Here is a 25,550-nt window from a genome sequence, read left to right as displayed (position 1 = left end):
ATGTCTTGCATTATTAAAGACTTTTGGAGTGTACTGAAGAAGCATGGATCAGCATCTGAGAGTAACTTATCAGATAGGAGCCAAAAAGTCGGGAGACTGTTTGATAATTGTCACAGCCAAGTTCTCTTCACAGACAAATAACATTTTCACTGTGAAAGAAAACCTGAATAAGCAGAATGATGGAGCGTATGCTTGCAGCTCTTGAGAAACTGCTGCCACACTTCCCAAAAGTGAAAGTGCATGAAAAAGGGGTAGAACAGTTTTCCTCCAAGATCTCTAGTACACTTGATTCTATTAAATTAACTCACTATATTCATTTGTCAATGTCCCACAGACATGCAACAGCATGCTACTAATCTCCATGATAGTTGAGGCTTCATCAATTGCTGTGAACTTTTGCTGGAAATCACATTAGGTAGACTCAGTTATATGAAGCATGTTAAAACCACTCTTTTGACGTACGACACAGATATGTCAACTTGAACGTTTCCTTTGTGAGGCAAATATGCAGAAAACATCTTGCTAACCACAATAATACCAACTGAAGGATATTATGGCGCCAAACACAACACAATATACATGGACTTCATGCTTATTAGTCACACAAGAATAAGCCCCTATGATAAACACCAAAATAGCTCTTCAGCAACTTGACAATCCTAACAACATTACTAGCAAGGTCAGTAAGGATATATGCCGATATTCAAGTCAATGGTAGTAACATTTCTTACTGGGCATTAACTGATGTTTCACTGCTAATAATTCTTTGTAAAAATTTACAGAAAAACCTAGGACTGAATAATACTATTATATTATTCTTTCTCCAAGCTGAACTGTAGAATTACGTTACGTACCTTGCATACAGGTTGCCAACATTTAGAACACATTTCAGTACTCTTTATCAAGGCAACTCAATCCGAGCTAATCAGTCTTCCAGGCATCTTAATGGTAATAAAATCATAAATCAGATTACTGTTGATTTTTACTTAATTAATCAGGAAATTGTGTGTAAAGTAACATTTAACGAAAATACTAATTACACTTATATTACAATTGCAATACACAAAGCACATTCTCAGTGGTTACTTTCTTTTGAAACATCCATACCATTCAAATGTCCTTTTCCATAGGGTTTGGTATTTTTTTAAATCAATTCGATCTTAGGTCACAGTTACTGCCCTCAGATATAAAAAAGCATGGTATACTGAACTCAATAACAGCCTTGACTTGCCAAAACAACTGCTGCCCAGACATCTAAAAATCAAAATTTTTCACAGCCGCATTCTTCTTGCCAATCAGTAACAATTCAAAAATGATATTAAAAAGACATTTAAAAATGCATTAAAAATAAATGGAATTTTTTCAGCATGATAGTTTGCAGTAGACTTGTTCATAACACTCCAAGCAAGATCTACTAAGCATCAGAATCCTCAAAACTGCCTCTCCACCACAAGTTACATTTTACCTAATGGTAGTCCAGGTGAAATGTTACCTCTAGATATTGTAGGCCAGACTGCTACGTTCACAAAAGAATCAAGAGAAGTATTTTGTTTATACAAAAGTAAAATTAAGTATCTTTTCTGAATTGACCTGTCCTGCAAATCAAGGGTTATGAATTTCATGTTGTTGGTCCGTATTGAACTGAGAGTAACATATGAATAGTAACACAGTAAAGGTTTCCACCTATTCAATACTAATATGTATTTACAATATTATAAATTACATGGAACTAGTTTCGACCCACCTAGGGGTCATCATCAGCCATATGAAAGCATACATAAGTTTTGTCGAATCCTAAAACATGTTATTTTTAACTGTAATAATCTTATGGATTTATAATTTATAAAGTGAAGTGTGGTAATGAGATGAGAAATGGTACAGGTGAGTAGTAATTAATAATAATACGAGGAATATATATACAAAGAAGTTTGGAACAAAGTACAAGTGGGGTGCTTAGTGTTGTAAAAATATAAACTCATGGATATCAGTAGTCCTCGTACTAAAGAATACAATGTAAAATAACACACATAAACATATATACAAGTATGTACAAAGTCTGGAGAGTAAAAAGTGATACTCTTTTAATGCCGAGTCGGCTGGACACTGATCAGCTTATGCAGAGAAATTAGGCATTTGGTGTATTAAAGCTGTGTTGACCGGCTGCGTTGTTGATTGTTGGACGTAAAGTTATTTTAGAATTTCTGGTTAAGAAGAAGGTGGATACTGCGCGCGGATATATTAATTCTCAGTTCTTAGCGGAAACCAAATTGGACCTGTTAAAATGGAGAAAGCCAGTAAAAACAAAAAAAATAAAAAACACTGAGATAGGAAAAGGTTAACATAAAGTGAAAGGATGCTTACCTCGCGCTGCGGTGTGTGTAGTATAGCTGATGGTGTGCGACTAGTGGCGGGAAGAGAAATGTGGGCAGAGAGGAGGGCAGGCGCGTGCGGGTTAGGAGGGGGTTAGGAAGAGTGGGGGTGGCTTGGGGCGAGGTGGGGGTGGGAGCCTTAAGGCGGGGCTGAAGGGTGCGGGAGAAAGGGTAAATGTCTCGGAAAAGGACATGGACATCCTCGAATTAGCAAACAAGGGCCCTTTACTCAACATAATGGAAAATTACTACATACACCTAGACCAATACTTCAACGCCAGTCACAATCTCAATGAAATCTCAGAGAAACCCAACATACTCTTCGATCTATTCATCACTTTCCTCAGAAACAATAATGCAGCCAACCAAAACTCAATCCTAAGTCTAATCAAAGGTACTTTTCCGAGACAATTACCCTTTCTCCCGCACCCTTCAGCCCCGCCTTAAGGCTCCCACCCCCACCTCACCCCAAGCCACCCCCACTCTTCCTAATCCCCTCCTAACCCGCACGCGCCTGCCCTCCTCTCTGCCCACATTTCTCTTCCCGCCACTAGTCGCACACCATCAGCTATACTACACACACCGCAGCGCGAGGTAAGCATCCTTTCACTTTATGTTAACCTTTTCCTATCTCAGTGTTTTTTATTTTTTTTGTTTTTACCGGCTTTCTCCATTTTAACAGGTCCAATTTGGTTTCCGCTAAGAACTGAGAATTAATATATCCGCGCGCAGTATCCACCTTCTTCTTAACCAGAAATTCTAAAATAACTACGTCCAACAATCAACAACGCAGCCGGTCAACACAGCTTTAATACACCAAATGCCTAATTTCTCTGCATAAGCTGATCAGTGTCAAGCCGACTCGGCATTAAAAGAGTATCACTTTTTACTCTCCAGACTTTGTACATACTTGTATATATGTTTATATGTGTTATTTTACATTGTATTCTTTAGTACGAGGACTACTGATATCCATGAGTTTATATTTTTACAACACTAAGCACCCCACTTGTACTTTGTTCCAAACTTCTTTGTATATATATTCCTCGTACTATTATTAATTACTACTCACCTGTACCATTTCTCATCTCATTACCACACTTCACTTTAAATCCATAAGATTATTACAGTTAAAAATAACATGTTTTAGGATTCGACAAAACTTACGTATGCTTTAATATGGCTGATGATGACCCCTAGGTGGGTCGAAACTAGTTCCATGTAATTTATAATATTGTAAATACATATTAGTATTGAATAGGTGGAAACCTTTACTGTGTTACTATTCATATGTTACTGTCCTGCAAAGCCTACTAGCAAATGGATTAATGAAATATACAGAAAATAGTCAAAATTAATTTGACTGCACCAGAGTCTTACCTGTTTTTAAGCAACCGCATCTCTCGTTTTCTTGCCTGGTCCTCTGCAATAATTGGTCCACTACCTATAGCACCACCCCCCTGCGTCACAACTAAAAAGAAAAAATATGGTAACAATGCAAAACAAACAACATAAAATGTTCCACCCTCCACGCATGAACTTTCAATAGGCTTTCTTTGTTTTATTGTTGGATTCCTGAAATCCAACAGTATATCTCATCATCAATCACAAGTATCGTTAAATAAAATACAGCTATGACAAGAAATAACAAAAGGTTCATACATTTAAAAAAAAATCATTGCTCCTTGTATTTCAACATTCATACATTTGATGGGAGTTTGGTATCTATCGTATAATTAATAAACTGTTTCTTCTTTTTCCTAACCTTTTCCCCAATTACTGTGGTCGGCACATCACGTGGATTTGTCCCAATTTCACGGCAGGATGCTCGTTATGACGCTAAATCCACAAGGAGGGATGTATTCCTATTGTGTGTTTCTGTGGTGGTTGTGTGGTGAGTTGTACATAAATCAATAGAATGTTTCTATGAAAGAAGAAAAGAAACACTTATACATGTTAAGCAGAAACAAATGGTTTGAACAGAATAAACATTTACAGAAATTTGTCCTTGCAGTAACTAAACATTTTAAACCGAAACCCGTGTACTGGCCATCGGTTCAGAGTGCCCCAGGTTTGACTTCTGACCGGGCCAAGGATTTTAACCATGTATTATTAATTTCACTGGATTAGGAAGAGGGTGACTTTGTTTATATTAATTAACTTCTCTTCATCTACATACAGCACACCACATTACTAACAACTAAAGAAATATGCAACAGTAAATACTCTGCACAGGGTTGGCGTCAGGAGACCACCGGCCGTAAAACTGCGCCAAACCAACTGGATTAAGACAGGGAAAGGTATCATCTCCACTTATGTTTATAATGGCAATGGATGAAATTCTAAAGGAAATAAAGGAAAGGTATGGAGGGAATATGAAAATAATGTTGTTTATAATAATGTTGTTGGCGTTACGTCTCGCTAACTACATTTACTGTTTTCGGAGATGCCGAGGTGCCAGAATTTAGTCCTGCAGTTCTTTTACGTGCCAGTAAATATACCAACACGAGGCTGACGTATCTGAGCACCTTCAAATACCACCGGACTGAGCCAGGATCGAACCTGCCAAGTTGGGATCAGAAGGTCAGCACCTCCACCGTCTAAGCCACCCAGCATGGCAAAATATTGTTTGCAGATGAGATAGTGATCTGGGAATTCAACAATACAGAAATGCAAATCCAAATAGTGGCTTTAAATGACAAAACTGAAAAATATGGTGTGAACATCAGTGTGGAGAAGAACTATTTGCTTTACGTCGCACCGACACAGATATGTCTTATGGCGACGACGGGATAGGAAAGGCCTAGGAATGGAAAGGAAGCAGCCGTGGCCTTAATTAAGGTACAGCCCCGGCATTTGCCTGGTGTGAAAATGGGAAACCACGGAAAACCATCTTCAGGGCTGCCGACAGTGGGGCTCGAACCCACTATCTCCTGATTACTGGATACTGGCCGCACTTAAGCGACTGCAGCTATCGAGCTCGGTGTGGAGAAGAGCAAAACAGTGGTGATGACAAGAGGAGAAAGAAAAAGAAGCGTTAGTATCAGGGGACAAAACCTTGAGGTTGTCTAATACAATACTTCAAATATTCGGGGAGTGGAACAATGCAAGATGCAAGGTTGGATAAGGAGATCAGCAGAAGGGTACAAGTGGGAAATACGTTCTACCAGAATGTAAGGAACCTGATGTGGAACAAAGAAGTTCCTGTGAAATATAAAGAGATAATATACAAGATGTATTATACTCCTATATTATCACATGCATCAAAGACTTGGACTTGACAACAAGAAATGAGAGTAAAATCCAGGCCAGCAAGATAAAGTTCCTGAGGAGTATGGTAGGGAAGACAAGGGACAAGGAGAGACAGAGCAAGTAATGTTGAGGTCAAAAATAGAGATAGAGGTAGAAAAACTGAGTGATAGAATGGATAAGAATAAATTAAGATGGTTTGTACATGTTGTGAAGATGGAGGAGGGAAGGATACCAAAACATGCGTTGGAGACAAAGGCAGAAGGAAAGAGGCCAAGAAGGAGGCCCATAGCAAGATGGATGGACTCTTGTCAAGAAATGTATAGGAAAAAGAAGACTGGACTGGAATACAATATTACTGAAGAGGAGTGATGGAAGGAGAGACAACGGTGGAGAAGTGCCATCAACACTCCAACCTGGCAGGATCCTGAAAAGAGGAAATGAAAATTATGATGATTAAATGAATATTTATAAATTTATTGGTGAGTGTCACTGGGTGGAGTTAGTGATTGAAGTTGATCCTTTATGGTAGCAAACCCTTATTTTCCCCACCTCTATTTTTTTTTTTTTTCTGAGATGCACTTCTGCATTCCCTCCATAAGGAGAAAGAGTTTCTGGAGATATTTTTAGGTAAATGTTCTTTGTTATTTTGTTTTCACTGGTGACATGTTATGTTTTGTTTGTTTCCTTCACAAACCTTTGCTTGCTATTAGCACTACTGCTCAACCGACAATAGTAGGGATAATGTAGCCCTCAATGTTTGTGATACTGGATCATGACCGTCATAGTACGCGTCATTATGCTCTGGCCTGGCTTGTTGCATTGTCTCCTTTTCCCCTTTGTTGATCCTTGTAGTTGTGGCTGTGACTCTTCCATGGTTGATTCAGGAGTTGATTCTCATTTCTTCCATTCCCTTTTCGGTTACATCTACCAGAGTTGGTTTATTGTTGTGTAGGGTGTGTTTCCCCATCGTGTTTTCCAGCTTGCTCCTGACGGCATCCCTGATTCACATTTATAGCCTGGTTTCCATTTCACTGTGTCAGGTATTCCCTCACGACGTCGATCCTCTTTTGAAGATCTTCGACTGCATCTATGTAGCCATTGTCTTGCACCTGGGCAAAATGTTTGCGGATGATGCAGACACACACGAGTTTGTGGTTTTTCCTTTAAAGGATGTCATATTTTCCTTGTATTAGGGTTGAACAGTGCTTGCGTACGTGTGACTTGCAGCGATCGCATTTCATCATGATCTCATCAGTAGTGATCCATTTCTTTTGCTTATTCTTCATCTATACTCCCTGCCATTTAAGGTTATATTCTAAGGGTACAACCTAACTCTTTCTCCCCTGTTGATACTGAAGGTAGTGATTGTTAGTTATTTTCTAACTTTTGGGTTTGATTCAGTGTCGCTAACCATACAGTTTAGTGATCCTACTTGCCAATATGTCGCCATACAACTGTTAATCTCGCAGAATGGCACTGTATAGTCATGCTTTTTTCGTGACTTGCGAGATTTACGTATTTTCACTGCCATATTGTGAAAATAACTAGTGTTACTTTTGCAGGTATTAGTGAAACACATTTCCTTTTTCTGTAGGATTATAAATCTGTTCAGGAAATACCAGGAAAGTAGAATTGTGGCATGTTCGAATAATTATTTAGTAACGTAGTTGGTGTTAAATGACAAACAAGCATTTTAATAATACGGTGTTGTTTCATCTAATTCATACATATAGATGCAATTAGGATGCCTAAGAAGAAAGAAAATTCTGCAAGAACTCCTACGAAGAGGAAAACAACATTACCTCCTCCATAAAGATCAGTTCAGTTGAAATGAGTGATGAAGATGCTTGTTGTTTAAAGAGGCCTAACATGTAGGTCATCGGCCCCTAACGGTGGACAAAGTAGAACAAAATGTAAGGACAATTAAAAATCCATAATCCTCCACTGACCAGAATTCAAAACATGAGGATGAAGAATGAACTGATGGATATGAAGTTAAAACAATCCATGGATCCGACCCGCAATGACACACATTCCCAGAAACTAGCGTTAAACAATAGTATTACTGACAAAGGGACTGCTTTTAAAGCACAATTCTGAATCGATGATACTTGTAGTCTAAACGAGTCCAAAATCCAGGTCATAGGCCCCTCATAATGGTACTTATCACTAGGAAAGTAGAAGCATGGTATTTGTCATGCGGTACTAATCAAAAGTAGCATAGACTCGCGGTATTCCACACATTATGGTACTACTCACAGGTAATGTAATGCGCACATGTAACAGAGACCTATGGTGTTTCGCACATTGTGTCACTATTTGCAGGCAAGGCAAACCTATACAGGCAACACAAACCTATGGTGTTCTTCACGTAAGTGGACTAATCACAGGGACTCACACTATCCCGTGGTGTTCCTCACATAGTGGGTACTAATCATAGGCAAGGCAGAACCATGCTGTCGCTCACCCATGGTGTCGCTCATATAGTGGTACAAATCACAGGTACTGTAAAATGCATCCTGAGCACACACTGTCGCTACTAATCACAAACCTATTGTGTACCTAACATAGCGGTACTACAAGCAAGTAAAAGCGATCCACGGTGTTCCCTGCGTGGTGGTGCAGGGGATACCGTGGGTATATTCTTCATATGCGTCCCCACCCACAGGGGGTTCTGTTGAAATGGAAGGAAATTTTGTTATCAACCCAGCCTAACCCAACCAAATTAAGCCTTGTCTTGCAATGACTTTGATATGTTCTCCAGACTTAACCTTTGTGCATTCTTCTTTACTTACAACATATATACAACCTGGATATATATGTGCTTGTGTGTATTATTACTGCGTGGTTTCACTTCAATCCGACAATTAATAACAAATTTCAAGGAGGGAGCTGAATTATTTACACCAGGCTAACACCTAAGAATACGGCTATAATGCGTACATCAAAATAAAGGCAGAAATATATATCATTAAAATGAGTGAGGGTGAGAGAGTATGTATTTCCATAATTTCATTTACTTGTGTAAGGGAACCTCCATTACTGATATTTACACTGAAGTTAGTTTGTTGATGGTTATGTCTAGTGATTTCAATACGTAACTGGTGAAGCTGGCAGCAGATCCAAACCATTAAAAAAGAGAGAGAGAGAATAGGGTGGCGATACTTGCTTTTCAGTGCATAGCCTTATGTACCATGTACTATATTTGGTGGTTGTTGGTTGGCATGATGAATCTGTGTGTCGGCTGAATGTCGGGTGTTGGCAGTAAATTCCTTGCGACAAAAATTGCAAGGGTGTTCCTTTTTTCCATTGTGCATAGTCTGTTTAGGAGGCGCAAGTCATGCGGGTGTATTAGTATGGTCAATGCTCAACAGAATGCTTTCCTGCACTCTTAGCAAGGGGATGGATTTGATCTGAACTACATTTTCTCAGTGTGTATAGTTCGTTTTAAGACTTAATGTTACAAGTTATAAACTTCATAAGCTTCATTTTGTTTAAACCTGTACTGACTTAAAACCAAGTGGCAAATATTTAAGAAAGTATCTTTTTTAGGTGGTTTGCCTATTCAATACATATATATTGATCTAGAACAACTTTCTTCCCCTAAGGGACATCATCAGGAAGAATATTTAACAAAATACATCAGATGTAAAATCATATTAATAGATTGGTAAGACATCAGTTAAAATACACTATCATATACAAGGACATTTAAAATATCATTGCAAACTTGACTAAAGTTCCAAGTCATGTTATAGTCAAAACTTTACCAATTTGGGCCCATTTTGACTTAGAATCTGAAAGCAAATCATTCTTCAATGTAATTTGAAGGAACTACTTCCAAAGAGGATATATTGAACTTTCATGTCAAGAAATATTGTAATTCAAGGACTTTACTCAACATCAATGGTTATTCTATGATGTTTTTATGAGTGCACCTCTTAGTTTGTACAGACTTCATCAAGAATCGTTACGCACAATTCTCATCGATACTTTTTATTATAACTTGGAACTTTAGTCAAGTTTGCAATTATATGATTTTAATTGTCCTTGTATATGATAGTGTATTTTGACTCATGTCTCACCAATCTATTAATATGATTTTATATCTGATGTATTTTGTGAAATATTCTGATGATGTCACTTGGGGAAGAAACATATTCTCGGTCCAAATAAATATATATATATTGAATAGGCAGACTACTTGAATAAAATATTTAAGTACATTCTTAAATATTTGCTACTTGAAATTTTAATGTTGTTAGTGCTTATGAGAATGATGATAATGTTATTTGCTTTCCGTCCCACTACTTTTATGGTTTTTGGAGATGCTGAGGTGCCGGAATGTAGTCCCGCAGGAGTTCTTTTACGTGCCAGTAAATCTACTGACACAAGGCTGACATATTTGAGCACCTTCAAATACCACCGGACTCAGCCAGGATCAAACCTGCCAAGTTGGGGTCAGAAGGCCAGTCTGAGCCATTCAGCCCTGCAGTACTTGTAAGAAAGACCCCTTGCACTTTTAAAATGAAGGTGGTTTCAATTAGAAACGAGTCTGCTCAGTGTGTAGCTTCTGTTGTAATACTTTTAGTTGGTTATGTCATTCAAGTGTGTGGTTTGTTTAAAATGGTCAGTGGTCAGGAGAAAGGTTTCTTGCACACTTAGCAAGGAAATGGTTTCGATTTGAACTGAACCTTCTCAGCGTGAATCTTTTGTCGTCAGATCATGGGAGACTACTGGCAAAAATGAGTGCAACTGGACTAGAAAAAACGAAGAGTGACTGAATGGGTGGCTCTGTTTCTAGAAAATAGAACTCAGAGAGAGTAGGTGAAGCTTTATCTGTCACTGTAAAAATTAAGAGGGGAATTCCTCAAGGCAGTATAATTGGACCTTTATGTTTTCTTAGATATATCAATGATATGTGAAAAGAAGTGGAATCAAAGATAAGACTTTTTGCAGATGATGTTATTCTGTACAGAGTAATAAATAAGTTATACGATTGTGAGCAACTGCAAAATGACCTCGATAATGTTGTGAGATGGACAGTAGGGAATGGTATGATGATAAACGGGGATAAAAGTCAGGTTGTGAGTTTCACAAATAGGGAAAGTCCTCTCAGTTTTTATTACTGCATTGATGGGGTGAAAGTTCCCTTTGGAGATCATTATAAATACCTAGGTATTAATATAAGCAAAGATCTTCATTGGGGTAATCACATAAATATGATTGTAAATAAATGATCTCTGCACTTGGTTATGAGAGTATTTAGGGGTTGTAGTAAGGATTTAAAGGAGAGAGCATATTTGTCTCTGGTGAGACCCCAACTAGAGTATGGTTCCAGTGTATGGGACCCTTAACAGGATTACTTGATTCAGGAACTGGAAAAAATCCAAAGAAAAGCAGCTCGATTTGTTCTGGGCGATTTCCAACAAAAGAGTAGCGTTACAAAAATGTTGCAAAGTTCGGGCTGGGAAGTCTTGGGAGAAAGGAGACGAGCTACTCGACTAAATGGTATGTAAAACACTTTCAAGATTAAAATTATTGTGTCCACCTTTTCAATATAAATATATTTTTTAGTGATTAAAATCTACATGAATCTACACGATTTGAAACTCACTCCCCCTTCCCATCCACGCTCTACCCCTCCGTTACAGCATGAATACTACACTAGGAGTAGCAAGCTTAGTCGTTCAGACACAACCACAACAATTGGCCCCAGCTAATGTTGACAAGACAAGTAAGTTCATGTGATAAATACTCACTCTGCAATTATTATCATATTGCGTTCCACATTCATCATTCTAATTCCCTGTTTTTTCTTTTATCCAGTTACAGACAACTCATATTCCTCCCAAGGTTGAACAATGCACCAATGGGAAGTTAATCAACAAGAATGACGTAATATTCCAAAATTTTTATCCGATCAACAATAGTTTCCAACATACATGCTTCAACCTTAATACATAACCATGCTTCTTTCTAAAGGAATATTCAAACTGATCCATACCTTAACCAAGGTTCCGGTTTTGTAACAATTCTTACGACTCAGGCGACCATAACAATCGAAGAAACCCCAACTCAAGGTGTGATAGATCTCTAGTCAATACAATTTGAGAAACCCCAATTCACGCTGTGATCAATCCAATCTACAATTTGGATGTCTAGTCATTATAAAATGAACTAATTCATTGTTCGTAAATTCTGGCAAAGTTAATGTACATACTGTACATATTGTAAACCATGTAAAAAGCATAAGACCATTGTATTTAGTAATAAGTTAAGTTTACTATTAAGTTCCGATGTTTATAGTTTTAATTCTTGACCTTAAGATTTAGTATTAGGCTGAAGATGCCCATAACTAGGGCGAAACATGTCCCTAACTGGTGTTTTTAATTCATGTCGATTTTAATCACTAAAAAATATATTAGTATTGAAAAGGTGGACACAATAATTTTAATCTTGAAAGTGTTTTACTTATTGTATCTTCAATACAGACCAAAATGAGATTAGTTACTTGTAAATGGTATGTTCCGAGCTGTCAGTGGAGAGATGGCGTGGGAGGACATCAGTAGACGAATATGTTTGGATGGTGTCTTTAAAAGTAGGAAAGATCACAATATGAAGGTAAAGTTGGAATTCAAGAGGACAAATTGGGGCAAATATTCGTTTATAGTTAGGGGAGTTAGGGATTGGAATAACTAACCAAGGGAGATGTTCAATAAATTTCCAATTTCTTTACAATCATTTAAGAAAAGGCTAGGAAAACAACAGATAGGCTGGTGGACATGTAGCTGTTGGAAGTGCTGTTTCATATCTCAGTGAGGAAGAAGTTACTACCCCGCCCCCCCACTCTCTCTCTCTCTCTCTCTCTCTCTCTCTCTCTCTCTCTCTCTCTCTCTCTCTGTGTAACTTCTGCAGTTTTTATATTTGTACAGGCCTAGGTACAAGACACAGTATTTTGTAAACGGTAGGCCTACCTAGCACTTTTACGATCTGTAACACCTGTAACAAAGGTGATAATTTCTTGTTAAAAATAATGATAGCCATGTAAATTTTAATAATAAAGAGTTTAAGCGAATGTACACTAACTCACTGACGAGATAGGTAACGGTCTATGTATTGTTGGTGATTATTGAGGCATATAACATAGTACATGTTATCAGCATACAATCAAGTAAAAATTAATAATCCAATATCTATATCCCGATAGTTACATTTAGTATTTAGTTTTAACAACTTTTTTATTATTTCCATTAACTTGTTGAAATTAAAATACTCTGAAGTGCAGTTTAGTATTTTACTGCAGATATTACATTCAGTAGTATCCTGCTTGCCTTCTTTACTGTTGTGTAATTCTTGTGCATTCCTTTCGATATTTAGTAATTAACAGTATTTTACATTTCATTTCCATTGGGGTATAGGATAAAATATAATATGCTATTAATAATACTTTATCAACAGAAATACCATTTTACATAACAATAGAGAAGTATAGACAAAACACAGTAAAAAGAAAGTTCAATGGAGTATAAGTAGAAAAATATGTACAGATATATACAGAGGTTATATTACAAGTAAGCACAGGAAAGTAATAGTCAATTCTGGAGATTATGTAAGTGAGTTCTAAATTTTGAAAATGAGCAGTTAAATATATCAATATCTACTTTGTTTAGAGATCTTGACATTCGTTCAATTGGCCCATTGAATGCATAGTTAGTTCTATGCCAATTTGTAGACAATGTATTCTTGAACCTTGTGCGTCTGTCTGGTACATGTATGTTAATTTTGCAAGGAGTTGTGGACAATTCACCAAGGAATGAAGCAATTTAAAAATGAAGAGTGTATCCAATAATTCACAGCGTTGTGACAGGCTATGCAGATTTAAGGACTGTTGTAGGGATGTATAATCAACATTATCATATGAGAATCCTGCTCTAAAAGAATATAGACGAAGAAATTTATGCTGTACTGAATCTAATCTATGGATAGAGGTCTGATGAGAAGGGTTCCAAACAGGTGAACAGTAATCTAGTATAGGGCGTACCATAGATACATACAGCAATCAATAGGTAGCTAAGTTTGAAAATTCCCTAGAATATCTAGTAATGCAACCCAATCTTTGAAATGCTTTCTTACAAATATTTTCAACATGTTCATTAAATGATAGGTTATAACTGAATAAAACACCAAAGTCATTAACTTGTGAAACAGGAGTTAGAATGTTGTTATTACTAAATTTGTACGGAAATGATATTTTCTTCTTGTTTTTAAAAAACGATATTATTTTACATTTCTCATGATTAAGTTTCAACCCATTTTGAATACAGTACTTTTCCAGATGATGTAAACCTTCTTGAAGTTTTAAACAATCAAGTGGACAATTAATTTGCATAAAATTTTTTGCATCATCGGCAAACAAAAGCAATTTAGAATTCTTAAGTATATTTTTAATGTCATTTATGTAGAGAGTAAAAAGTAAGGGTGCAAGGTGAGACCCTTGTGGAACTCCACTGGTAACAATAATAGGCGCAGAAAAATGATTCCTTATTTCAACAATCTGCAGGCGAATTTTAAGATATGATTCAAACCATGAGAGGAGAGGCCCATTAATTCCGTAGCCCGTTAGTTTTTGCAGAAAGATATCGTGATCGACAGTGTCAAAAGCTTTTGAGAAGTCTGTATAAATGCAGTCCACTTGGGAGTGGTTCTCTATTGCATCCAAGAGGAACTGATAGAATAAAAGAAGATTGCTACAGGTTGACCGTCCTGAAAAGAATCCATGCTGCTCATCAATGATGATGTTTCTAAAGAGGGGTGTGATTTTGTCAAGAATTATTGAGTCAAATATTTTGGAAATATGAGAAGAAATTATAACTGGTCTATATTGTTTTATGTCAGTTTTATCACCATTTTTGAAAACAGGACTAACAAATCCTTTCTTCCATTCCATTGGAAAAACACCTTGGTTTAATGATAAGTTGAACAGATAAAAGAGTGCTTGAACAGATAAAAGAGTGCCTCACATAAAATAAATGAGCAGTACTTGAGCAGGTAAGTTGAAACACCATCAGGTCCTACAGTTTTCTTTAATTCCAGAGATATCAGTTTGTTGTAAATTTCTGCCTTACTAATGTTTATAACTGATAGATTGACAGAGAAAGGATAATCATATGACATACTACTACTATTCTGATAAGAAGAATAAAGAGATGAAAAGTGGTTAGCAAAAAGAGTGGCAATATTTTCTCCAGTATCTGCTGTAACTTCATTAAGATGCATTGTTGAAGGAATATCATTACATGACCTTTTAGAACTTAGATATTGCCAGAATTTCTGTGGATTGGAAGTAATACTTCGTTCACAGTTGGAAACATACATTGTATAGCAAGATTTAGATTCACACATGCATTCATTTCTTAATTTCGAGAAATGCTGATAATCACTATTGAGACCTGATATTTTGTATCGCTTATGTGCTTTCTTCTTTTCAATAATCAGTGACTTCAATTTATGATTAAACCACTTTGGGAATTTGGGAGTCTTAAAATTCTGTATAGGGTTGTAAAGTTCCATGCCATAATGTAGTACTGAATAGAAGGTTTCTACTGCTTTATCAATTGATACATTTTGAAACATCACCTTCCAGCTGAACTGTGACAGATAATAATTTAGTCCATTATAGTCACCATTTAAAAAGTCAAAATAAAAACTATCAGCAGGCAAGGAATTGTATAGCTCATTTATAGGTAAAGAAATCACTAAAGCTGGGTGGTGTCTATCGAGGGGGACAATGCTTTCATTACTAGATTTTACTTCAATGGAGCTGGAGTTACTGAAAACCAAATCAAGAAAGTGATTCAGAAAATTTGGGATAGCATTAAACTGATTTAAACAGAGATAAGAAAAAGTGTCTATAACTAAACTGGACTGCATAGTGTGGTTACCTACTGACATAAGGCCAGGAGATGTTTCTTCATTTACTATCCAATTAAGATGTGGTAGATTGTAGTCACCAACAATGAGCAATAAATGGTTGTCGAGATTTGACATAACTTTTTCAACAGCACTGCAATGTTCGAAATATTTTTGGACAGGAGACTTTGGTGGAATGTATACAGCACCAATGATTAATTTTGTGGTGTTAAAAGTCAGGGACACAAACAACTGTTCAACTGTGTTACTGCATGGGATCAGAGTAGGTTTAAACCTCTTGCTAATGCAGATCATTACCCCCTCATGGGATGCCTTAATACTCGTTAAAGAAGACCTATCACATCTGAAAATTGAATACGCTTCGAGTCCGAGTTCCACATCACTAATTTCATCATTTAAGTTTGTTTCGGTTAAAACCATGAAGTCATAGTCAACTAAACATGAAGAAATTTTAAGTTCAGTTAGTTTACTTCGAAGTCCATTTACATTTTGATAGAATCCTGTAAAGTGTTCAACTAACCTTTTTATTGAAGTCTTTGGTGCTTTCTTAGTATTGTGTATCTGACCTCTGTGAAATGATTCCCTATCTATATTTTGCATTATATTCCTGTTATAAGTTATACTTCCTAATTCATTTTCTGTATCACTTAAGTTTTTGCCACTAGGATTAGCATCCCCCCTCATTTTTTTAATTAGTTTCCCGAGAGCATTCTACTAGATATTCTATTGAGAAGTTTACCAAACTTAAGAGGTTCCTTTTCTATGAAGGTGTAGCCCATCTTTTCTAAAATCACTACCTCTAAACCAGCTATTTGCATCGACAAAAAGGGCATCTCCATTACGGCATAACCAGTTAAGAGTGGAGTTTACAGCACCTATATAGCGATAATCAACATCATGCCGATATAAAACGCCACTGAGACAAAGCTTTGCCGCGGGAAACCTCCTTTTTATCGCAGTAATAAGCCTACTAGTTTCGGCCATTATGTCACTAGGTGTTGAGAAATTATGAAGGTCATTTGTGCCAATGTGAACTATCAGGGCTTCAGGATTTTCTTTAATACCGTCACTGTTTACATGTTCTGTAAGTTGACCCACTCGTATGCCTGGATAGCAGTACGCAATTCCCTCTTCAACTTCAGGTCCAACATTCCTTATCATCGAGTCCCCTAGTATTGGAGTGTAGTTATTTTATTAGTTAGTATATTGCTTACATCATTGTCTTGTGATCCTTGCGTAATATCTCTGTCAGCTTGTAGGAATAAGAGGAAAAAACTTTCTAATAAGGATTTAGTTTTAACTACATTTCTATTAGATCATAGTAGGGTAAAACAGTAATAATAATTATAATAATCTGTCTAAGTATTTAGCTATGTTGTGTAATCTGTGTATAGTTCTTCAGAATTTCAACTTTTAACAGAAATATTAATTTCTGTTTAGGCGTAGTAATAACCCTTTGCAGAGGTGCCAACTTTTGAAGTGGGTTATCAGTAATCCCATTTTTAACTCCCCCCCACAAAACGTTTACGAGTTAAATACAAAGCACCCCGTTTGCCCTTTCCTATAGCAATCTATTCTAAAGTATATCATATTACACAATAAAATTTGCTCATTACCTGTTAGTTCTGCGATAAAAAATTCTTTGTAGCTTGTTTCGCACCCAGCAGCTGCTTTTCGGTGTAGGTTTTCTTGAAACATACTTCCCCCTGAGATGACATTTTCATCTTCAGAACCATAAGTGATTCCAGTGTAGATGTACTTAACGTAGGCCTGAATTCTGTCTGATTTTTCCTAACAACACTGAAAACTTTTTCTGTGGGAGAGTTACTATGAGGTACACTTAGTACTGCAAATACAACATTACTTAAGGTTTTATACTTAATTTGTCCATTTTCATTTTTAAGCTCTGCAATGTTGCCCCAATTCACATCAATGTTAGGTCCATGTACAATGTATTCAGGGAAAGTATCACACTGGTAAACTGCAAATTCCTCTTCAAGTTTGTCATGTTCACTTTCCTTGACCAAAGTTGGGAATCTTCGTACAAAATATTCAAGAGATGAATAGGAAACCTTCATTCTGAGAGAGATGTCTAGAACTTTGGCACGATGAAGAAATTCATCATAAAGGGGCAATTTCCTGGTAATGTAATTGCAAGCTGCCATATAAAACTCTGTGACATAATTATAAAACATCTCTTTATCACAGTCATTATCTTTCAAGTATGCCCTAGCTTTTGCTCCAATTACCAAGTCCTCATTGGCTTTCTGGTATTTCCTCCTCTTGAATTCAACACTCAAAAGTGAGGTAGATTCTGACTAAAGAGAACATGGCTGAACAAATCTGACCAATAGGTCAGTTAAAAGACCAGTAAGTTTCCTCCTAAGAAGATGTATGGCTGGAGCATCTTGTTGCAGAAATATATTCACAGAGTTAAAAACAGGAAGCGAACTCTGAAGAAAGTAGCAAAACAGTTTTGTGTGTGGGTCTTGTATGAAAGATTTCACAGTTTCAAACTGCTTGGTGGTATCATTTTTATGGTGGGTCTCACTACAAAACATGAGTGTCAAAGCTTCCCACTGCTCAAGAACTCTATCAATAGACTGAAGAAGCGAGAGCCAACGGGTACTAACATATTTCAAAATTTTGTGACCCTCTGTGCCACGAACAGCCCGATAAACTTTCAACGTGTTTTGCCTTTTAGAACTCTTATCAAGATAGTAAAACTGAACCAAAAAGTTCTCTACACTGACTGGCAATTGGGCTGCTGCTTTTTGTGCACAGATGTGTACGAGATGACATGAACAACCCGGGACATATACAGAAGAATGCCTGTCCTTCACAAATTTGGCAACACCTTTATTTGCCCCTATCATTATGTATGCATTGTCAGATGAAAAAGAAATGCAATTTTCCCATGGAATGGCAAAAGAAGACAATTCACTATTAATAACAGAGAAAATTCCTTCACCTTTATTGTCGGTACTCTCTAACAATGACAATAGAAGAGTTGATATTTGGCCTCTCTGAGCATTAAAGAAAGATACAACTATAGGATAAAGTTTAACTACATTTCAATCCATACTACCATCAGTAGCCAAAGAAAAAGGCGTTATTTGCAAAAGTTCACTTATTTCCTTTTTTGCCTCAGATGCCGTGTATTGAACCAAAGCAGAGGTTTTAGTTCTTGCACAACCATATTTCTGAGATATCTTAGAGTCTGAGAACATTGATCTAAACAAATTTCCAGCGTGGTCTGAAAATGATAACGGAATATTATGCTCCAAAAGAAATGATGTGAACAATAATTCGGCATTTGTCACCGCAGTTTCATTACTTTTTACGAAGAACGATGAAACAGACTGGTTTCGTAATTTTGATTCACCGTATGTGTGATGTTTCTAGGATTCTGTGTGTCTTCTGCAATCATCTCGTCCACCGTGAGCCACAGAGAAATCACACAAACTCACACTGCAGAACACGGGGTTTTCACTAACACGTGAGGCAAGTAAGCACGGCCATTCCTTTGTGTAACCGTCTCGATATTTCTCTAACACTGCTGTCTTCTTAGAAGAAGATGCAATTTGACAATTGCTCCGCTTCATTTCACAAAACCTATCACTACTTTTCGAATCAACGTCTAGGATATTTAGAATTGAAATGCGCTAAATATACCACTCGTTCTACGCACACAACAAACCACGCACTTGAGAACAGCAGAGCAAGGAGTAGAGCCTACCTCACGGCCGACTTGATACGTCATTCCAGCTAAGAGAGCAGCGTAAATCTATGTAGCTGGCCATGATTTCACAATGCTCGTGGGACACAAAACGAAGTGACGACCAAATAACTGCCAAATATGTTTAGTTGCCAACTTACGAACACTGAAACGAGGAGGGTTGACCAGTAATGCTCTAAGGGATTGAACACTTTTTACTGCTTTCCTTTTCTTCACATAAATTAATTTTTATCGTGACAATGTTGCTTTTCCGTTATAATTTCCCCTTTGACCGTAATCGTGAAGTGAAATCCGTAATCATTACGGACAATCCGTAATAGTTGGCACCTCTGCCTTTGTAAGTTACGTCTGAACGCAGATTATAAATAGTGTCGTGTAGTTATTTTATAAATAACATGCATATTTTACTACTGCAAAACATTTGTGTAGTAGGGGAAATATCTCTCTGGACATTTAGCTACTACTAGAATTATATTATTGTAATTATGATAGGCTTTACTGCAGTTTAGAACTGTAGCATAACTGTCCTTTTTAGACAGTATCTTGCTTTCTTTTTCTGTTTGCAAGTAGTTGTAATAATAATAATAATAATAATAATAATAATAATAATAATAATAACAATAACAATAATAACAATAACAATAACAATAACAATAACAATAATAATAATAATAATAATAATAATAATAATAATAATAATAATAATAATAATAATAATCTGCCTATAACTGTACATATTTAGTGTAGCTACACATTTCTATAGTTAGCCTCTTATTCCTAGTATTTTATAAACAGGATATGTTTAACTACCATAATTGTAGTGTAATTATTCTATCAGGTGGTTTCCTCATTGTACTAATGTCATGAAATCTTTGCGTAGTATACATTATTTCCTCCTGCCTACATATACAGAGTGTCTGAAAATACCGGTAAGTTGTGGGAAATTTATGGGCATATTGTTCCCAACAATACAAGAGAGGATCCTCTACGAGTATTTTTCTAAACCACTTAGTTAACCGCCAATGGTAACTTTGTTGTGTAATCCTTGTATAGTTCCTCCAAATTTTAACTTTTAACGGCAATATTCATTTCTGTTTGGGCGTAGTAATAACCCTTTGTAAAGAGGATAAGTCTGAACGCAGATTACAAATATTGTCGCATAGTTATTTTATTTGAAATTAGCCTGCATATTTTGTTACTGCAAAACATTTCTGTAGTAGGGGAAATATCTCTCCAGACATTTAGCTATTGCTAGAATTCTATTGCTTTATGTCTCTTATGTTCTGTGAAGTAGTGTGCTGAATTCACAACAAAATGTTAGCAGTGAAGAGCATTAATATTTGTATTAGACATTCCCAAGAAAACTACATAAGTTATACAGAAATTACTAGTTACCTTAACTAGTTAACAAAATGCACACGAGTGCACGACTTTGGACCGCACGGTTGGGGTTGCTTACTGAACATGTACTCTGCAGTTAGCAAGCAATATAGTTGCAGGACTCAAGACTTGTAGTGGATGGGAGACAACCAGTCGGACACTGAGAGGGGAAAGTCCAAACAGCACTTCCTTGTGAGTGACCTTCCTGTACAGCACAAGGCAAAGTATTCTGACACACCTTGCACATTTTTATCAGATCGTGGCAAGTCAAGCTTTCAATGTCTACATTTTTAGGAGAGTAATATGCCAAAATACACCTCCTGTATGGACGTGCCAAGGGGACGCAGAAGAGGCACAGCGTTTGTATGCCGAACGTTTCCCACAAAGAAGGCTGCCGAATGCTCAAACTTTCTACAACAAAGACAAACAACTGCAGAAATAGAGACCCTTCGTTCGCAGTGTCGATCAAGGTCGTCGAACAAGAAATCCTCAAAATGAGGAATGTGTTCTCCGTATGGTGATGGATGACAGAGGACGAAGCATTCACCAGACTGCTGCAGCTTTGAACACATCACGGGACGTGGTGTGGTGCACTCTCCGCAGTAACACATTCTATTCTTATTACGTATAGCAGGTCCATACGTTAATGCACAGTGACTATCCTCAGCGGCAGGAATTCTGTGAATTGATACGCGAGAGATACTCCATAGAAGAATTGGCCTCGGCCGCATCAACATATTCTGGTAACTAGGCTGTCAGCAGCAAAGTGTGGACGACAAGTAGACAACTTCCTACCACAACTAGAATTTTTAGTACTAAACATAACATTCAGCTATAGGAAGAACCTTCTCTGGAAGTCCCCTCTTCCACTTTGTCCACAGGAAGCATACAAGTCAAGCCCACTTATTTTGATTTTAAACAGCCACAATTACGGCCTAAAGTGAGAGCACTTTCATTCCATGAAGAAACAAGTTTTAAGAACATAAATACAAAAATAACCTGAATATTCAAAAACATTAACTACTATATATGAGCCTTGTTATTTTATTCACAACGATATTTTATGACTCAACATTTGTTATTTTCACCTAAGTGTTCATTTTATCTTAATAAGGGTGATTATGAGATTTTTCAAATGTTACAAGCCTTTATATGTAATATCTTTAAGCTTAGCCTTAAGTCATTTCTACTTCTCAATTTTGACCTTAATGTTAAGAAGAGCATGGCTGATGATGCATACATTATAGGCAAAACATGTCCCAATTTTAACATGTAATTCCATTTTTTGATTTCTAGGGTAACAGGTAGGGACCCTCTTAGAGGCAGCCCTGCCCAGGGAGTGGCGCCCCTGCCTATGAGAGTCCCAGAACACGCTGACCCAGTGTGTAACGTCTGGTAAAGGGTCCCAACTCAGGGTAACAAGTGAAGACCTCAACAGCAGCAAAAGCGGAGAATATGATTCGGTACGGTAGAGCTGGTGGAGGAGGCAACCCTTTCCTCTGGGGGAAGTACAGATGAAACCCACTGCCTTATGGGATGAGGAGGGATCCTCAAAGGCTAAGGGAGTAAACCCTGAAAGAAAATCCTCAATTTCGTTAGGCCTAGCAAGCCTGTAAAAGAGCTTATTTGTAGTTGCTTTCAAAACACATAAGAGCCTCACAACACATTTATCAACTAAATTAAGATGCCAGGATGAGCAGACTCATGTCAGGGATGATTGTTTATGGCCTGATGATAGACAGGGTCCTGCAAAAACTCTGGAGGAGACTATCATGGTCTGGGACCATCAACTTACTCAGTCTCACAGAAAAATGTGAAGAACTAGTCAACCTCATGGAAAGGAGGAAATTAATTATACTGTGGCTTAGTGAAACCAAATGGAGAGGGAAAGGAATGAAGAAATTACAAAAACACTATACATTGTAATGGCATGGAAATGACAGAGAGATGAGGAATGGTGTTGGTTTCATCATGAGTAAGGATCTTCAAGGAGTTGCTGACATTCAGTATGTTAGTGAGAATAATAAAGGTGACTGTGCATTTAGGGAAAGAAAAACTAACTTTGGTACAGGTGTATGCACCTCAAACTGGATGTTGCCAGAAGATAAGAACCAGTTTCTTGATGATTTGGTAAAAGTTATTAGGTAGAGAGAGTAAACATTATAGGAGATCTGAATGCACAGATTGGGGTGGATAGATCAGGATGTGTTTGAGTCATCAGTCCATAGACTGGTTTGATGCAGGTCTCCATGCCACCCTATCCTGTGCTAACCTTTTCATTTCTACATAACTATTGCACCCTACATCTGCTCTAATCTGCCTGTCATATTCATACCTTGGTCTACCCCTACCGTTCTTACCACCTACACTTCCTTCAAAAACCAACTGAACAAATCCTGGGTGATTTAAGATGTGTCCTATCATTCTATCTCTTCTTCTCATCAAATTTAGCCACATCGATCTCCTCTCGCCAATTCGATTCCGTATCTCTTCATTCGTGATCCGATCTATCCATCTCACCTTCAGCATTCTTCTGTAACACCACATTTCAAAAGCTTCTATTCTCTTTCTTTCTGAGCTAGTTATCGTCCATGTTTCACTTCCATACAATGACACGTTCCACATGAAAGTCTTCAAAAACATCTTTGTAATTCCTATATCAATGTTTGAATTGAGCAGATTTCTTTTCTTAAGAAAGCTCTTCCTAGACTGTGCTAATCTCCATTTTATGTCCTCCTTACGTATTTTACTACCCAAGTAACAATATTCCTTCCTTTAAGACTTCATTTCCTAATCTAATATTTCCTGCATCACCTGTCTTCGTTCAACTGCACTCCATTACTTTTGTTTTGGACTTATTTATTTTCATCTTGTACTCCTTACCCAAGACTTTATCCATACCATTCAGCAGCTTCTCAAGATCTCCTGCAGTCTCAGATAAAATAACAATATCATCGGCAAATCTCAAAGTTTTTATTTCCTCTCCTTGGATTGTGATTCCGTCTTAATTCCTCTTTGATTTCCTTTACTGCCTGTTCTATGTAAACAATGAAAAGGAGGGGGGGACAAACTGCAGCCTTGCCTCACACCTTTCTGGATTGCTGCTTCTTTTTCAAAGCCCTCGACTCTTATTACTGCAGACTGATTTTTATACAGATTGTAGATAATTTTTCGTTCTCGGTATCTGATCACAATCACCTTCAGAATCTTAAATAGCTTGGTCCAATCAACATTATCGAATGCCTTTTCTAGATCTACGAATGCCACGTACGTGGGCTTGTCCTTCTTGATTCGATCCTCTAAGATCAGACGTAAAGTCACGATTGCTTCACGTGTTCCTACATTTCTTCTGAAGCCAAATTGATCTTCTCCCAACTCAGCTCCAACTTGTTTTTCCATTCTTCTGTAAATAATACGTGTTAAAATTTTGCAGGCATGAGATACTAAACTAATGGTGCAATAGTTTTCACACCTGTCAGCACCAGCCTTCTTGGGAATAGGTATAACAACATTCTGACGAAAATCGGATGGGACTTCTCCTGTCTCATACATCTTACACACTAAATGGAATAACCTTGCCATGCTGGTTTCTCCTAAGGCAGTCAGTAATTCAGAGGGAATGTCATCAATTCCAGGTGCCTTGTTCCTATTTAGGTCGCTCACAGCTCTGTCAAACTCTGACCTCATAATTGAATCTCCCATTTCATCAGCATCAACAGCCTCTTCTTGTTCCAGAACCAAATTATCTACATCATTACCTTGATACAACTGTTGGGTATGTTCCTGCCATCTTTCTGCTTTGTCTTCTTTCCCTAGAAGTGGCTTTCCATCTGAGCTCTTAATATTCATACACCTAGAATTCCTTTCTCCAAAGGTTTCCTTGATTTTCCTGTACGCAGTATCCACCTTTCCCAGGACCATACAACCTTCGACATCCTTGCACTTCTCCTTCAGCCATTCTTCCTTGGCTACCTTGCACTTGATTCTTTAATTGCTTGTATTCTTTTCTGCCCTCTTCATTTCTAGCATTCTTGTATTTTCGTCGTTCATCAATCAGGTCTAGTATCTCCTAAGTTATCCACTGATTCTTATTTGATCTTTTCTTCCTTCCTAACATTTCTTCAGCAGCCCTACTGACTTCATTTTTCATGACTATCCACTCTTCCTCTATTGTGTTTCCTTCAACCTTTTCATTTAGTCCTTGTGCAACATGTTCCTTGAAACAATCCCTCGCACTCTTTTCTTTCAACTTGTCTAGATTCCATCTTTTTGCATTCTTTCCTTTCTTCAATTTCTTCAGCTTCAGATGGCATTTCATGACCAACAAGTTGTGGCCAGAGTCCACGTCTGCTCCTGGGAAAGTTTTGCAATCCAACACCTGGTTTCTGAATCTCTGCCTAATCATAATGAAGTCTATTTGATACCTTCAAGTGTCTCCAGGTCTCGTCCACATATACAGCCGTCGTTTGTGGTGTTTGAAGCAAGTATTGGCAAGGACTAAATTATGATCAGTGCAGAATTCAACCAGACGACTTCCTCTTTCGTTCCTTTGTCCCAATCTGAATTCTCCTACTGTATTACCTTCTCTTCCTTGGCCTACCATTGCATTCCAGTCTCCCATCACAATTAGATTCTCGTCACCTTTTACATATTGTATTAAATCTTCTATCTCTTCATATATTCTTTCAACTTCCTCATCAGCCGCTGAGCTAGTAGGCATATAGACCTGCACTATTGTGGTGGGCATTGGTTTGGTGTCTATCTCGACGACAATAATTCTTTCACTATGCTGGTCGTAGTAGCTTACCCGCTGCCCTATTTTCTTATTCATTATTAAACCAACTCCTGCATTTCCCCTGTTTGATTCCGTGTTGATA

The 25,550-nt window shown here is 37.4% G+C and overlaps 1 protein-coding gene across 5 annotated transcripts in view; it reads right to left on the bottom strand.

Annotated features, from left to right (window-relative positions):
- The window catches only part of CrebB (Cyclic-AMP response element binding protein B), a 285,479-nt gene that overhangs the window by 15,152 nt on the left and 244,777 nt on the right, over positions 1-25,550 (bottom strand). For all 5 annotated transcript variants that reach the window (XM_067141949.2, XM_067141951.2, XM_067141950.2 and 2 more), the window contains one exon: positions 3,750-3,840. In XM_067141949.2, the coding sequence (XP_066998050.1) occupies positions 3,750-3,840 (91 nt within the window). The remainder of the gene's footprint in view (positions 1-3,749; positions 3,841-25,550) is intronic.

The sequence above is a fragment of the Anabrus simplex genome, chromosome 2, assembly GCF_040414725.1.
Source record: "Anabrus simplex isolate iqAnaSimp1 chromosome 2, ASM4041472v1, whole genome shotgun sequence".
In the NCBI taxonomy this organism is placed as follows: Eukaryota; Metazoa; Arthropoda; class Insecta; order Orthoptera; family Tettigoniidae; genus Anabrus; species Anabrus simplex.
The sequence above is the reverse complement of the archived record's forward strand: the minus strand, read 5'-3'. Positions and strand labels throughout refer to the sequence as shown.